Below are 15,952 nucleotides of genomic sequence, written 5' to 3' on the forward strand. Positions count from 1 at the left end.
GAGGGACCAAACACTGAAGAAGGGATCTCACCCTCGTCTGACGAAGGGGGTTCTCTGGAATATGCTCTCTGTTTAGGCTTTTGCTGTTTCTGGGTTGCCTAAGATGCATTAATCTCAGAGCGTACCAATGTTTGCAGACATTTGTAAAAAGAGGGAGACTCTTCAGCCACCGTCCTATCTATACAGGGCTGGCACATCTTCTTATCCCATTCAGATGGTAACCCCATACTGCATAACACACTCCTTATTTTTCTTCATTGCCCCCACTTTCTTGGCCTTAGCTGGGGCAGGAAGAACCGTGGGATCCTCAGACCGCTTGCCCTGATGGCTCTCGTCCTCCATTGCCAGATCAGAAGAGACGCCGGCCAACAATCTCGCGCTCCTCTCATAGGCGCTTGTAGATGATGTCACTGCCGGCGTCAGAGGCCGGTCATGTGACTTTAGGAGCGCTCCACGGCCTGCTCACAGCCGGAGCCGCTCCTCTTCCTCCCCCTGGTGGTCAGCGTCTTCTTCCGGCGTAACACATGCCGCCGTCTTCCTGCACACTGACCGCCCCCGCCGGAGCTCCGTGTGTGTTTCAGGCCCTGCAAGTGCATAGTGTCACCAGCACAACTCCTATCTGGTGTCACAGTAGATTACATTTAATAAATATATAAAAAATTTGACTGTAAAATAATAGTAGTCAGTTGCCTGCACGCGTGTGTGTTTCAGGCCCTGTAAGTGCATAGTGTCACCAGCGCAACTCCTATCTGGTGTCACAGTAGATTACATTTTAAAAAAAACAACAATTTTGACTGTAAAATAATAGCAGTCAGTTGCCTGCACGCGTGTATGTTTCAGGCCCTGCAAGTGCATAGTGTCACCAGCGCAACTCCTATCTGGTGTCACAGTAGATTACATTTTAAAAAAAACAACAATTTTGACTCTAAAATAATAGCAGTCAGTTGCCTGCACGCGTGTGTGTTTCAGGCCCTGCAAGTGCATAGTGTCACCAGCGCAACTCCTATCTTGTGTCACAGCAGATTTCATTTTAAAAATAATAATAATTTTGACTGTAAAATAATAGCAGTCAGTTGCCTGCACGCGTGTGTGTTTCAGGCCCTGCAAGTGCATAGTGTCACCAGCGCAACTCCTATCTGGTGTCACAGTAGATTACATTTAAAATAAAAATAAAAATTTTAACTGTGAAATAATAGCAGTCAGTTGCCTGCACGCGTGTGTGTTTCAGGCCCTGCAAGTGCATAGTGTCACCAGCGCAACTCCTATCTGGTGTCACAGTAGATTACATTTAAAAAAACAACAACAATTTTGACTGTAAGATAATAGCAGTCAGTTGCCTGCACGCGTGTGTGTTTCAGGCCCTGCAAGTGCATTGTGTCACCAGCGCAACTCCTATCTGGTGCCACATAAGATTACATAAATAAATAAAAATACATTTTGACTGTAAAATAGTAGCAGTCAGTTGCCTGCACGCGTGTGTGTTTCAGGCCCTGCAAGTGCATAGTGTCACCAGCGCAACTCCTATCTGATGTCACAGTAGATTACATTTAAAAAAAATAAAAAAAATTGACTGTAAAATAATAGCAGTCAGTTGCCTGCACGCGTGTGTGTTTCAGGCTCTTCAAGTGCATAGTGTCACCAGCGCAACTCCTATCTGGTGTCACAGTAGATTACATTTAAAAAAAAAGAATAATTTTGACTGTAAAATAATAGCAGTCAGTTGCCTGCACGCGTGTGGGTTTTAGGCCCTGCAAGTGCATAGTGTCACCAGCGCAACTCCTATCTGGTGTCACAGTAGATTACATTTAAAAAATATATATCATTTTGACTGTGAAATAATAGCAGTCAGTTGCCTGCACGCGTGTGTGTTTCAGGCCCTGCAAGTGCATAGTGTCACCAGCGCAACTCCGATCTGGTGTCACAGTAGATTACATTTAAAAAAACAACAACAATTTTTAATGTAAAATAATAGCAGTCAGTTGCCTGCACGCTTGTGTGTTTCAGGCCCTGCAAGTGCATAGTGTCACCAGCGCAACTCCTATCTGGTGTCACAGTAGATTACATTTAAAAAAACAACAATTTTGACTGTAAAATAATAGCAGTTAGTTGCCTGCACGCGTGTGTGTTTCAGGCCCTGCAAGTGCATAGTGTCACCAGCGCAACTCCTATCTTGTGTCACAGTAGATTTCATTTTAAAAATAATAATAATTTTGACTGTAAAATAATAGCAGTCAGTTGCCTGCACGCGTGTGTGTTTCAGGCCCTGCAAGTGCATTGTGTCACCAGCGCAACTCCTATATGGTGTCACAGTAGATTACATAAAAAAATAAAATAAAATTTTGACTGTAAAATAATAGCAGTCAGTTGCCTGCACGCGTGTATGTTTCAGGCCCTGCAAGTGCATAGTGTCACCAGCGCAACTCCTATCTGGTGTCACAGTAGATTTCATTTTAAAAATAATAATAATTTTGACTGTAAAATAATAGCAGTCAGTTGCCTGCACGCGTGTGTGTTTCAGGCCCTGCAAGTGCATAGTGTCACCAGCGCAACTCCTATCTGGTGTCACAGTAGATTACATTTAAAATAAAAATAAAAATTTTGACTGTGAAATAATAGCAGTCAGTTGCCTGCACGCGTGTGTGTTTCAGGCCCTGCAAGTGCATAGTGTCACCAGCGCAACTCCTATCTGGTGTCACAGTAGATTACATTTAAAAAAACAACAACAATTTTGACTGTAAGATAATAGCAGTCAGTTGCCTGCACGCGTGTGTGTTTCAGGCCCTGCAAGTGCATTGTGTCACCAGCGCAACTCCTATCTGGTGCCACATTAGATTACATAAATAAATAAAAATACATTTTGACTGTAAAATAATAGCAGTCAGTTGCCTGCACGCGTGTGTGTTTCAGGCCCTGCAAGTGCATAGTGTCACCAGCGCAACTCCTATCTGATGTCACAGTAGATTACATTTAAAAAAAATAAAAAAAATTGACTGTAAAATAATAGCAGTCAGTTGCCTGCACGCGTGTGTGTTTCAGGCTCTTCAAGTGCATAGTGTCACCAGCGCAACTCCTATCTGGTGTCACAGTAGATTACATTTAAAAAAAAAGAATAATTTTGACTGTAAAATAATAGCAGTCAGTTGCCTGCACGCGTGTGGGTTTTAGGCCCTGCAAGTGCATAGTGTCACCAGCGCAACTCCTATCTGGTGTCACAGTAGATTACATTTAAAAAATATATATAATTTTGACTGTGAAATAATAGCAATCAGTTGCCTGCACGCGTGTGTGTTTCAGGCCCTGCAAGTGCATAGTGTCACCAGCGCAACTCCTATCTGGTGTCACAGTAGATTACATTTAAAAAAACAACAACAATTTTTAATGTAAAATAATAGCAGTCAGTTGCCTGCACGCTTGTGTGTTTCAGGCCCTGCAAGTGCATAGTGTCACCAGCGCAACTCCTATCTGGTGTCACAGTAGATTACATTTAAAAAAACAACAATTTTGACTGTAAAATAATAGCAGTTAGTTGCCTGCACGCGTGTGTGTTTCAGGCCCTGCAAGTGCATAGTGTCACCAGCGCAACTCCTATCTGGTGTCACAGAAGATTACATTTTTAAAAATATAAAAAATTTGACTGTAAAATAATAGCAGTCAGTTGCCTGCACGCGTGTGTGTATCACGCCCTGCAAGTGCATAGTGTCACCAGCGCAACTTCTATCTGGTGTCACAGTAGATAACATTTAAAAAAACAACAACAATTTTGAATGTAAAATAATAGCAGTCAGTTGCCTGCACGCGTGTGTGTTTCAGGCCCTGCAAGTGCATAGTGTCACCAGCGCAGCTCCTATCTGGTGTCACAGTAGATTACATTTAAAAAAACAAAAACAATTTTGACTGTAAAATAATAGCAGTCAGTTGCCTGCACGCGTGTGTGTTTCAGGCCCTGCAAGTGCATTGTGTCACCAGCGCAACTCCTATATGGTGTCACAGTAGATTACATAAAAAAATAAAATAAAATTTTGACTGTAAAATAATAGCAGTCAGTTGCCTGCACACGTGTGTGTTTTAGGCCCTGCAAGTGCATAGTGTCACCAGCGCAACTCCTATCTGGTGTCACAGTAGATTACATTTAAAAAACAAAACAATTTTGACTGTAAAATAATAGCAGTCAGTTGCCTGCACGCGTGTGTGTTTCAGGCCCTGCAAGTGCATAGTGTCACCAGCGCAACTCCTATCTGGTTTCACTGTAGATTACATTTAAAAAACAAAACAATTTTGACTGTGAAATAATAGCAGTCAGTTGCCTGCACGCGTGTGTGTGTTTCAGGCCCTGCAAGTGCATAGTGTCACCAGCGCAACTCCTATCTGGTGTCACAGTAGATTACATTTAAAAAAACAACAACAATTTTGACTGTAAAATAATAGCAGTCAGTTGCCTGCACACGTGTGTGTTTTAGGCCCTGTAAGTGCACAGTGTCACCAGCGCAACTCCTATCTGGTGTTACAGTAGATTACATTTTAAAAAAATAATAATTTTGCCTGTAAAATAATAGCAGTCAGTTGCCTGCACACGTGTGTGTTTAAGGCCCTGCAAGTGCATTGTGTCACCAGCGCAACTCCTATATGGTGTCACAGTAGATTACATAAAAAAATAAAATAACATTTTGACTGTAAAATAATAGCAGTCAGTTGCCTGCACACGTGTGTGTTTTAGGCCCTGCAAGTGCATAGTGTCACCAGCGCAACTCCTATCTGGTGTCACAGTAGATTACATTTAAAAAAAAAGAATAATTTTGACTGTAAAATAATAGCAGTCAGTTGCCTGCACGCGTGTGTGTTTCAGGCCCTGCAAGTGCATAGTGTCACCAGCGCAACTCCTATCTGGTTTCACAGTAGATTACATTTAAAAAAACAACAACAATTTTGACTGTAAAATAATAGCAGTCAGTTGCCTGCACGCGTGTGTGTTTCAGGCCCTGCAAGTGCATAGTGTCACCAGCGCAACTCCTATCTGGTTTCACTGTAGATTACATTTAAAAAACAAAACAATTTTGACTGTGAAATAATAGCAGTCAGTTGCCTGCACGCGTGTGTGTGTTTCAGGCCCTGCAAGTGCATAGTGTCACCAGCGCAACTCCTATCTGGTGTCACAGTAGATTACATTTAAAAAAACAACAACAATTTTGACTGTAAAATAATAGCAGTCAGTTGCCTGCACACGTGTGTGTTTTAGGCCCTGCAAGTGCACAGTGTCACCAGCGCAACTCCTATCTGGTGTTACAGTAGATTACATTTTAAAAAAATTATAATTTTCCTGTAAAATAATAGCAGTCAGTTGCCTGCACACGTGTGTGTTTCAGGCCCTGCAAGTGCATTGTGTCACCAGCGCAACTCCTATATGGTGTCACAGTAGATTACATAAAAAAATAAAATAACATTTTGACTGTAAAATAATAGCAGTCAGTTGCCTGCACACGTGTGTGTTTTAGGCCCTGCAAGTGCATAGTGTCACCAGCGCAACTCCTATCTGGTGTCACAGTAGATTACATTTAAAAAAAAAGAATAATTTTGACTGTAAAATAATAGCAGTCAGTTGCCTGCACGCGTGTGTGTTTCAGGCCCTGCAAGTCCATAGTGTCACCAGCGCAACTCCTATCTGGTTTCACAGTAGATTACATTTAAAAAAACAACAACAATTTTGACTGTAAAATAATAGCAGTCAGTTGCCTGCACACGTGTGTGTTTTAGGCCCTGCAAGTGCACAGTGTCACCAGCGCAACTCCTATCTGGTGTCACAGTAGATTACATTTTTAAAAAATTATAATTTTGCCTGTAAAATAATAGCAGTCAGTTGCCTGCACACGTGTGTGTTTCAGGCCCTGCAAGTGCATAGTGTCACCAGCGCAACTCCTATCTGGTGTCACAGTAGATTACATTTTAAAAAAAATAAAAAAAATTGACTGTAAAATAATAGCAGTCAGTTGCCTGCATGCGTGTGTGTTTCAGGCCCTGCAAGTGCATTGTGTCACCAGCGCAACTCCTATCTGGTGTCACTGTAGATTACATAAAAAAATAAAATAAAATTTTGACTGTAAAAATAATAGGAGTCAGTTGCCTGCACACGTGTGTGTTGCAGGCCCTGCAAGTGCATAGTGTCACCAGCGCAACTCCTATCTGGTGTCACAGTAGATTCGATTTTAAAAAAACAACAACAAGGGCGTGGCCTAAGAGCGCATGAAGTAAGTCGCACCGCTCGCTGCTCCTGCCAGCATCCAGTTTAATCGAGTGGTAGCACTCCTTGAATCGCTGATTTAACCTTACCTGGTGGGAGAGAAGTGACTGGAGGGTGCGGTGGTGACTTTGTGAGCTCCGATATGCCGAGGAAGTCCAGCAAAGGGCCGCGATCCGACAGGCCAGAGGTGAGCCAGCATGGCGCCGAGGAAGAAGAGGGGCCGGCCTTACAGCCAAAGCTGAGTCAGAGTGCGGCCGCAAAACTGAGCAAGTTTGCTCGCACTGATAGCGGTGTGGGCGATTGGGCCGAGGGAAAGGAGACGGACGCACATACCTCCTCTGAACAGGAGGACGGATCCCTTGATGGTGAGGCCCTGGATGCGGTGAATTGGCCGCCATTGACCCCTGCACGCCCAGCTAAAAGCACAGTAGGCCCTAAGGCTGCGGCCAATGAAGAACCCACTTTAAAAGATATCATGGCAGCTGTGGCCAGCTGTAACAGCACTCTGAAGGTGCTCACAGTGCAAGTTGGCAGCCTGAGGTCAGACGTGTCTATAATTAGACACGACCTGCACAAGATTTCTGAGCGCACCTCTGAATTGGAGAAGAGGGTGTCCACGATAGAGGATGATATTCAGCCTTTGCAAATGGCTGCAAAAACAACTGCTAAGGACATAGCTGCTTTATATGCCAAAACAGATGATCTGGAGAACAGGTCCAGAAGGAATAACCTGCGGATTGTGGGAATGCCAGAGAAGACGGAGGGGGATAATGCCACAGAGTTTGTGGAAAAATGGTTGCATCAGCTATATCATGAGAAAGGTCTATCTTCCTTGTATGCGGTGGAGCGGGCGCACAGAGTCCCCATGCGGCCGCTTCCGCCAGGCAGACCTCCCCGTCCTATACTGGCGAAGATCCTGCATTTTAAAGACCGGGACACTATCCTGCGGAAATCAAGGGACAATGCGGAGATGGTCCTGAATGGGGTTAAAGTGTCCATATTCCCGGATTATTCCAACGAGGTGCAGCGGAGGAGAAGTAGATTTATGGAGATAAAGAAAAGGCTGAGAGGTTTACAAGTCCAGTATGCTATGCTGTTTCCTGCTAAACTGCGTGTGGTGGCATTGGGATCCACCAGATTTTTTGAAGATCCGGAGGAGGCGGCGCAGTGGCTGGACGTCCACGAGCGACAATTGAGAAGTGGGGCCCTGGACACTTGAAGGAGGCAAAGATATGGGTTCTTATGTTCACTCTATATATGCATTTGCACTCTAGGGTTGCTTTAAATGTTGCACCAGTTAAGAAGTGTATTATGCAATGCTACCACAAGGTAGATCCTATGGAGGGAGTAGGTGGTTGAGAGAGTAAAATGTATTTCTCAGATGTGGGGAGGATTCTCTACCTGAGGAAATGTGTTATAATCTGTTATGATTGTTATATGTTGGGGGGAAAGGTGCTCTCGGATTGCCCTGTTTTAATGCGTGAGGTTGATACCAAAGGGACAGTGTTCCCAAGTTACAGTAATCTGATTATGAGAGGGAGGGAGGAGGGTGGGGGGGTAGGGAGAAAGTTGGGGGGATGGGATAAGGTCTTGAACTATGAGCAGAAGGAGTCTGAGTGGGTTGTGAGATTCAAGTATGGTTTGATGTTCTACCATGTCACAGGTGATTAGAGTTTTAAGCTGGAATGTGAGAGGGATGGCAGATGCACGGAAGAGACAGTGTGTTTTTCAATACTTGGGGCGGTTTCAGCCGGCTATATGTTGTCTTCAGGAAACGCATCTGATTGGAGATAATTTACACTGGATGAGTAAAAATTGGGTGATCCATGCGTTACATTCAACTCATTCCTCTCACTCTAGAGGTGTAAGCATGATTGTGCATAGTAGTATTAGGTATGAACATGTGCAGGAATGTGTGTGGTGTGTAAGGTGGATGGAATACAGGTGGTGCTGGTGTCTGTGTACGTGCCTCCACCGTTTGCTTCCCCATTGATAAGAGAGATTATGGACTTTGTGGCGGACTTCCCTGGGTTGCCGTGGCTACTGGTTGGGGACTTCAATTGCACGCTGAATGACTCCCTAGATAGATGCCGGGTGGAAGGAGCAGGTGGTTTACCGGGGAGTGTGGCTCTCAGAAATATTATGTGTGAAATAGGTGTACATGATGTATGGAGACTGCGTAACCCTGATAAGCGTGAATTCTCGTGCAGATCAGCCACGCATCACTCCCTATCGCGTATTGATTTGGCCCTTGTTAATGATATAATGCTGCCACTGGTTAGGGATGTTGTCTATCATCCTCGGTCGTTGTCTGACCACTCTCTGGTGCAGATTGACTTGTGCCTGGGGGTGCTCAGACAGGGACCTAGGCTGTGGAAATGTAACTCACATTGGCTGAATGTGTTGGGTGACCTGTCTGGGATCTCTCTGGAGATGAAGGAATTTTTTGCTATCAATACAGGGACGGCGTCGATACCGGGTGTATGGGACGCCATGAAAGCATTCCTGAGGGGAGTCTTGATGAAAGAAATTAGCAAACACAAATCTAGGTCTAGGGAGGTGGATGTTAAGGCGCATGTCCTAGTGGCTGAGGCTGAGAGAGAGTTTAGTAGATCCCCCACCCTGATTAATAGTGAGGCGCTGGCGGTAGCTCAGGAGCAGCTGAGGTGTCATTTAGTGTAGGCCGCAGAAAGAAAGAAAGAGAAGTTTCTATCGTCAGAGATCCTTTGAAGAAGGCGAGAAGGTGGGTCATCTGTTGTCTGTGGTTTCACGGGCCCAGAGAGGTTCCTCTTGTATTCAGGAACTGAGAGATGACATGGGGAATAGTAGCCAGGACACGAAAGGAATATTAGATATTCTAAAGAGTTTTTATGTATCTCTATATGCTTCCACCGGCTCTAGTTCTGAGGAGGCTCTGAATGATTTCCTAGTGGAGGCACAGTTGTCGGCGCTGTCAGAGGAGGATAGAGAAAGGCTGGAGGAGCCGATTTCAATTGAAGAACTGGAAGCTGCGCTTGGGGATATGGCAAATGGTAAGGCGCCTGGAGCTGATGGCCTCCCAGTAGAGGTGTATAAAAAGCTGCAGGGGATATTACTTCCTGAATTACTTAAGGTGCTTGAACACTCATTGGAGGCAGGTTCGCTACCACATTCGATGCAGGAAGCTATAATTGTGGTTATACCTAAACCTGGGAAGGATCCTAAAATACCGGATTCCTACAGACCAATTTCGCTTCTCACGACTGATGTTAAGCTCCTGGCGAAGGTGTTGGCGAACAGGCTGTCCAAGGTGATTCTGACCATAGTACACCCGGACCAGACGGGTTTTATGCCTGGGAAATCGACGGCTATTAATCTCCGTAGGCTATATGCTAGTTTAAATATTCCGGCGGATAATCGCGGAGACAGGGCCTTGCTTGCTCTCGACGCCGCCAAGGCGTTTGATAGTGTGGAGTGGAGCTACTTGTGGGGGGTCTTGAGAATCATGGGCTTTGGAGCGCGGTTCATTCAGTGGGTAAAGGTCCTGTATTCTAGTCCTAAGGCGAGAATTAGAGCTAATGGAGGGTTGTCAGATTGTTTCACCCTTGCCAGGGGCACCAGACAGGGATGCCCATTGTCACCCTTATTGTTTGCTCTTGCAATAGAGCCGCTTGCGGCTTATATCCGCTTATCAACAAATATAGAGGGGTTTAGATACGGTGGGCTGCACAACAAAGTGGCTATGTACGCTGATGAAACTCTGCTTTTTATGGGCGATACTGGTGCGTCCCTGGATGCGGCCATGGCATTGATTGATAGATTTGGTGGCTTCTCTGGGCTTCAGATAAATTGGCAAAAATCCTCTTTGATGCCAATTGATGGGCAGGCCCTCTCAGGCAGACAAGTAGATAGTCGGGTTCCTTGGGTGGATAAATTTAAATACTTGGGATTGTATATAACACCTAGATTGTCGGATTTTGAGGACCTTAATTTGTTTCCGTTGCTGGCTACTTTCAGGCTAAAGGTGAGGTCATGGTGTAGGCTCTTTCTTTCAGTGGTAGGTAGAGTGAACCTCTTAAAAATGGTTATGATGCCCCAGTTGCTCTATGTATTGAACAATGCTCCCGTATGGATCCCCCTCGATAGATTTAAGAAAATTCACTCTATATTTAGGGATCTTATGGTCAGGCTAGGATTAAACTGGAGACATTGCAGTACCCTAAGTCGGAAGGGGGCTTGGCTGTTCCTAATGCATGGATTTATTTTTTGGCTTCCCAATGTCAGCATTTCAAGGGGTGGATTGGTTCCCAAGTGCCGGATATGACTATACAGATATTGCAGCATTGGTTGGGCAGTCGTGATCTCATGGGAATTCTGGAAGGGTCAGGTATGCATGCTGGGAGGGAAAAACTCCCTCTTATTGAACTTATGAAAAAAGTTTGGGCAAAGGTGAAGCAGCTAAGAGGTGTAGGTGGAATCAGTGAACTTTCCCCTATTAGAGATAATCACCTGTTGCCTGAATTTTTTGCCATGTCAGGACTTCGGAACTGGGAAACTTATGGAGTGACGAGAATTGGCCAATTAATTGAGGATAAGATATGTAAGTCATTTCAGAACCTGCAGCAGGAATTCAATATCCCTAGGGGATGGTTCTATAAATATCTTCAAATAAGGCATGCCCTTGAGGTCACGCTGCGGAAAGGATGTGTGATAGCTTAAATGGAGGTGGTTCATAAGCTTGTTCTCCCGACTAGGGGGGAAAAAGAGGGCTGATATCACAGGTGTACGCTCTTCTACTTGATAAATTCTTAGAGGGGTTTCCGCTCTCAAAAATGAAGAAATGGGAGGCTGACTTGGGGGAAATGTCTAAGGATAAGTGGGATGATATATTGGAAGGAGTCCCTAAGGTGTCCTTGAGTGAACAGGGCAAACTGTCCCAACTATTTATCATACATAGAGTGTACAAAAACACCGGTGTTCCTAAAAAAGGTTGGAGTAAGAATTGATGACAAGTGTCCAAAGTGTATGGAAGATGGTGCGGATTTGTTACATATGCTTTGGTCTTGTCCAGTAATTGGTAATTATTGGGAGGATGTAAGGAATATGATTAATAGTAAAATGACGTTGAAAATTCAAAAAGATCCCAAGGTGTGTGTATTGGGGTATGTGTCTGAGATTGGAGGGACTGAATCGGTCGAGGTTGCTGTGGGGAGGTTGTTGTATGTGGCCAGGAAGCTGGTGGCTATGAGGTGGATCCAGGGAAGTCCGCCTACACTGGGTGAGTTTGAACGGAAGGTGCATGACATGCTGATATTGGAAAAAGGGGTGTATGTGAAGAGAGGGTGTCCTCAGAAGTTTGACAAATTGTGGAGTGATTGGTTATCTCATACTCATGTGGTTATATAGGCTTGGGTTGGTTCAAGACTAGTTTACAGGGTGGGAAGGTGGTAGGGAAGGGTGGGGGGGGGAGGGGATTTGAGATTGTTAGGTCTTATGCAATTCCTTGTCTCAATATTTGTTTCTACAAGTGTACTTGTTATGTTTGGATACACGATATAACTGTATGTTGATATTTCTACGGATATCGCTGTACACTGATTCCACAAGGTGGATAAAGTAAGAAAAGACAATGTATTGTTTTTGTAATATCCTGCATTTATTGATTTAATAAAAACGATTTGATTAAAAAAAAACAAAAAAACAAAACAAATTTGACTGTAAAATAATAGCAGTCAGTTGCCTGCACGCGTGTGTGTTTCAGGCCCTGCAAGTGCATAGTATCACCAGCGCAACTCCTATCTGGTGTCACAGTAGATTACATTTAAAAAAAACAACAACAATTTTGACTGTAAAATAATAGCAGTCAGTTGCCTGCACACGTGTGTGTTTTAGGCCCTGCAAGTGCATTGTGTCACCAGCGCAACTCCTATCTGGTGTCACAGTAGATTACATTTAAAAAATAATAATAATTTTGACTGTAAAATAATAGCAGTCAGTTGCCTGCACACGTGTGTGTTTCAGGCCCTGCAAGTGCATAGTGTCACCAGCGCAACTCCTATCTGGTGTCACAGTAGATTACATTTTTTAAAAAATTAAAAATTTGGACTGTAAAATAATAGGAGTCAGTTGCCTGCACACGTGTGTGTTGCAGGCCCTGCAAGTGTATAGTGTCACCAGCGCAACTCCCATCTGGTGTCACAGTAGATTACATTAAAAAAAAACAACAACAATTTTGACTGTAAAATAATAGCAGTCAGTTGCCTGCACGCGTGTGTGTTTCAGGCCCTCCAAGTGCATAGTGTCACCAGCGCAACTCCTATCTGGTGTCACAGTAGATTACATTTAAAAAAATAATACATTTTGACTGTGAAATAATAGCAGTCAGTTGCCTGCACGCATGTGTGTTTCAGGCCCTGCAAGTGCATAGTGTTACCAGCGCAACTCCTATCTGGTGTCACAGTAGATTACATTTAAAAAAACAAAACAATTTTAACTGTAAAATAATAGCAGTCAGTTTCCTGCACGCGTGTGTGTTTCAAGCCCTGCAAGTGCATAGTGTCACCAGCACAACTCCTATCTGGTGTCACAGTAGATTACATTTAAAAAAGCAACAACAATTTTGACTGTAAAATAATAGCAGTCAGTTGCCTGCACGCGTGTGTGTTTCAGGCCCTGCAAGTGCATAGTGTCACCAGCGCAACTCCTATCTGGTGTCACAGTAGATTACATTTTTAAAAAAGCAACAATTTTGACTGTGAAATAATAGCAGTCAGTTGCCTGCACGCATGTGTGTTTCAGGCCCTGCAAGTGCATAGTGTCACCAGCGCAACTCCTATCTGGTGTCACAGTAGATTAAATTTTTAAAAAAGCAACAATTTTGACTGTGAAATAATAGCAGTCAGTTGCCTGCACGCATGTGTGTTTCAGGCCCTGCAAGTGCATAGTGTCACCAGCGCAACTCCTATCTGGTGTCACAGTAGATTACATTTTTAAAAAAGCAACAATTTTGACTGAAAAATAATATCAGTCAGTTGCCTGCACGCGTGTGTGTTTCAGGCCCTGCAAGTGCATAGTGTCACCAGCGCAACTCCTATCTGGTGTCACAGTAGATTACATTTTAAAAAATATAAAAAATTTGATTGTAAAAAAATAGCAGTCAGTTGCCTGCACGCGTGTGTGTTTCAGGCCCTGCAAGTGCATAGTGTCACCAGCGCAACTCCTATCTGGTGTCACAGTAGATTAAATTAAAAAAACAAAAACAATTTTGACTGTAAAATAATAGCAGTCAGTTGCCTGCACGCGTGTGTGTTTCAAGCCCTGCAAGTGCATAGTGTCACCAGCACAACTCCTATCTGGTGTCACAGTAGATTGCATTTAAAAAAGCAACAACAATTTTGACTGTAAAATAATAGCAGTCAGTTGCCTGCACGCGTGTGTGTTTCAGGCCCTGCAAGTGCATAGTGTCACCAGCGCAACTCCTATCTGGTGTCACAGTAGATTACATTTTAAAAAATATAAAAAATTTGATTGTAAAATAATAGCAGTCAGTTGCCTGCACGCGTGTGTGTTTCAGGCCCTGCAAGTGCATAGTGTCACCAGCGCAACTCCTATCTGGTGTCACAGTAGATTAAATTAAAAAAACAAAAACAATTTTGACTGTAAAATAATAGCAGTCAGTTGCCTGCACGCGTGTGTGTTTTAGGCCCTGCAAGTGCAAAGTGTCACCAGCGCAACTCCTATCTGGTGTCACAGTACATTACATTTAAAAAAACAACAACAATTTTGACTGTAAAATAATAGCAGTCAGTTGCCTGCATACGTGTTTGTTTCAGGCCCTGCAAGTGACAGTAGATTACATTTTAAAAAAAGATAAAAAATTTGACTGTAAAATAATAGCAGTCAGTTGCCTGCACGCGTGTGTGTTTCAGGCCTTGCAAGTGCATAGTGTTACCAGCGCAACTCCTATCTGGTGTCACAGTAGATTACATTTTTAAAAATCAACAATTTTGACTGTAAAATAATAGCAGTCAGTTGCCTGCACGAGTGTGTGTTTCAGGCCCTGCAAGTGCATAGTGTCACCAGCGCAACTCCTATCTGGTGTCACAGTAGATTACATTAAAAAAACAAAAAACATTTTGACGGTAAAATAATCGCAGTCAGTTGCCTGCACGCGTGTGTGTTTCAGGCCCTGCAAATGCATAGTGTCACCAGCGCAACTCCTATCTGGTGTCACAGTAGATTACATTTAAAAAAAAACAACAATTTTGACTGTAAAATAATAGCAGTCAGTTGCCTGCACGCGTGTGTGTTTCAGGCCCTGCAAGTGCATAGTGTCACCAGCGCAACTCCTATCTGGTGTCACAGTAGATTAAATTAAAAAAACAAAAACAATTTTGACTGTAAAATAATAGCAGTCAGTTGCCTACACGCGTGTGTGTTTCAGGCCCTGCAAGTGCATAGTGTCACCAGCGCAACTCCTATCTGGTGTCACAGTACATTACATTTAAAAAAATAATAATAATTTTGACTGTAAAATAATAGCAGTCAGTTGCCTGCACACCTGTGTGTTTCAGGCCCTGCAAGTGCATAGTGTCACTAGCGCAACTCCTATCTGGTGTCACAGTAGATTACATTTAAAAAAACAAAACAATTTTGACTGTAAAATAATAGCAGTCAGTTGCCTGCACGCGTGTGTGTTTCAAGCCCTGCAAGTGCATAGTGTCACCAGCACAACTCCTATCTGGTGTCACAGTAGATTAAATTTTTAAAAAAGCAACAACAATTTTGACTGTAAAATAATAGCAGTCAGTTGCCTGCACGCGTGTGTGTTTCAGGCCCTGCAAGTGCATAGTGTCACCAGCACAACTCCTATCTGGTGTCACAGTAGATTACATTTAAAAAATATATAAAAAATTTGACTGTAAAATAATAGCAGTCAGTTGCCTGCACGCGTGTGTGTTTCAGGCCCAGTAAGTGCATAGTGTCACCAGAGCAACTCCTATCTGGTGTCACAGTAGATTACATTAAAAAAACAAAAAACATTTTGACGGTAAAATAATAGCAGTCAGTTGCCTGCACGCGTGTGTGTTTCAGGCCCTGCAAGTGCATAGTGTCACCAGAGCAACTCCTATCTGGTGTCACAGTAGATTACATTTAAAAAATAATAATAATTTTGACTGTGAAATAATAGCAGTCAGTTGCCTGCACGCGTGTGTGTGTTTCAGGCCCTGCAAGTGCATAGTGTCACCAGCGCAACTCCGATCTGGTGTCACAGTAGATTACATTTAAAAAAACAACAACAATTTTGACTTTAAAATAATAGCAGTCAGTTGCCTACACGCGTGTGTGTTTCAGGCCCTGCAAGTGCATAGTGTCACCAGCGCAACTCCTATCTGGTGTCACAGTAGATTACATTTAAAAAAAACAACAACAATTTTGACTGTAAAATAATAGCAGTCAGTTGCCTGCACGCGTGTGTGTTTCAGGCCCTGCAAGTGCATAGTGTCACCAGCACAACTCCTATCTGGTGTCACAGTAGATTACATTTAAAAAATATATAAAAAATTTGACTGTAAAATAATAGCAGTCAGTTGCCTGCACGCGTGTGTGTTTCAGGCCCTGCAAGTGCATAGTGTCACCAGCACAACTCCTATCTGGTGTCACAGTAGATTACATTTAAAAAATATATAAAAAATTTGACTGTAAAATAATAGCAGTCAGTTGCCTGCACGCGTGTGTGTT

General features: G+C 43.4%; 1 protein-coding gene across 1 annotated transcript in view; it reads left to right on the top strand.

Moving 5' to 3' along the window:
* Nucleotides 1-6,374: 6,374 nt before the first annotated feature.
* The window catches only part of LOC120980049 (nuclear RNA export factor 1-like), a 50,915-nt gene continuing 41,337 nt past the window's right edge, over nt 6,375-15,952 (top strand). Inside the window, exons 1-2 of the mRNA XM_040408918.1 lie at nt 6,375-6,946; nt 9,134-9,264. Of these exons, the coding sequence (XP_040264852.1) occupies nt 6,375-6,946; nt 9,134-9,264 (703 nt within the window). The remainder of the gene's footprint in view (nt 6,947-9,133; nt 9,265-15,952) is intronic.

This window comes from Bufo bufo, chromosome 10 (assembly GCF_905171765.1).
Source record: "Bufo bufo chromosome 10, aBufBuf1.1, whole genome shotgun sequence".
Lineage (NCBI taxonomy): Eukaryota > Metazoa > Chordata > Amphibia > Anura > Bufonidae > Bufo > Bufo bufo.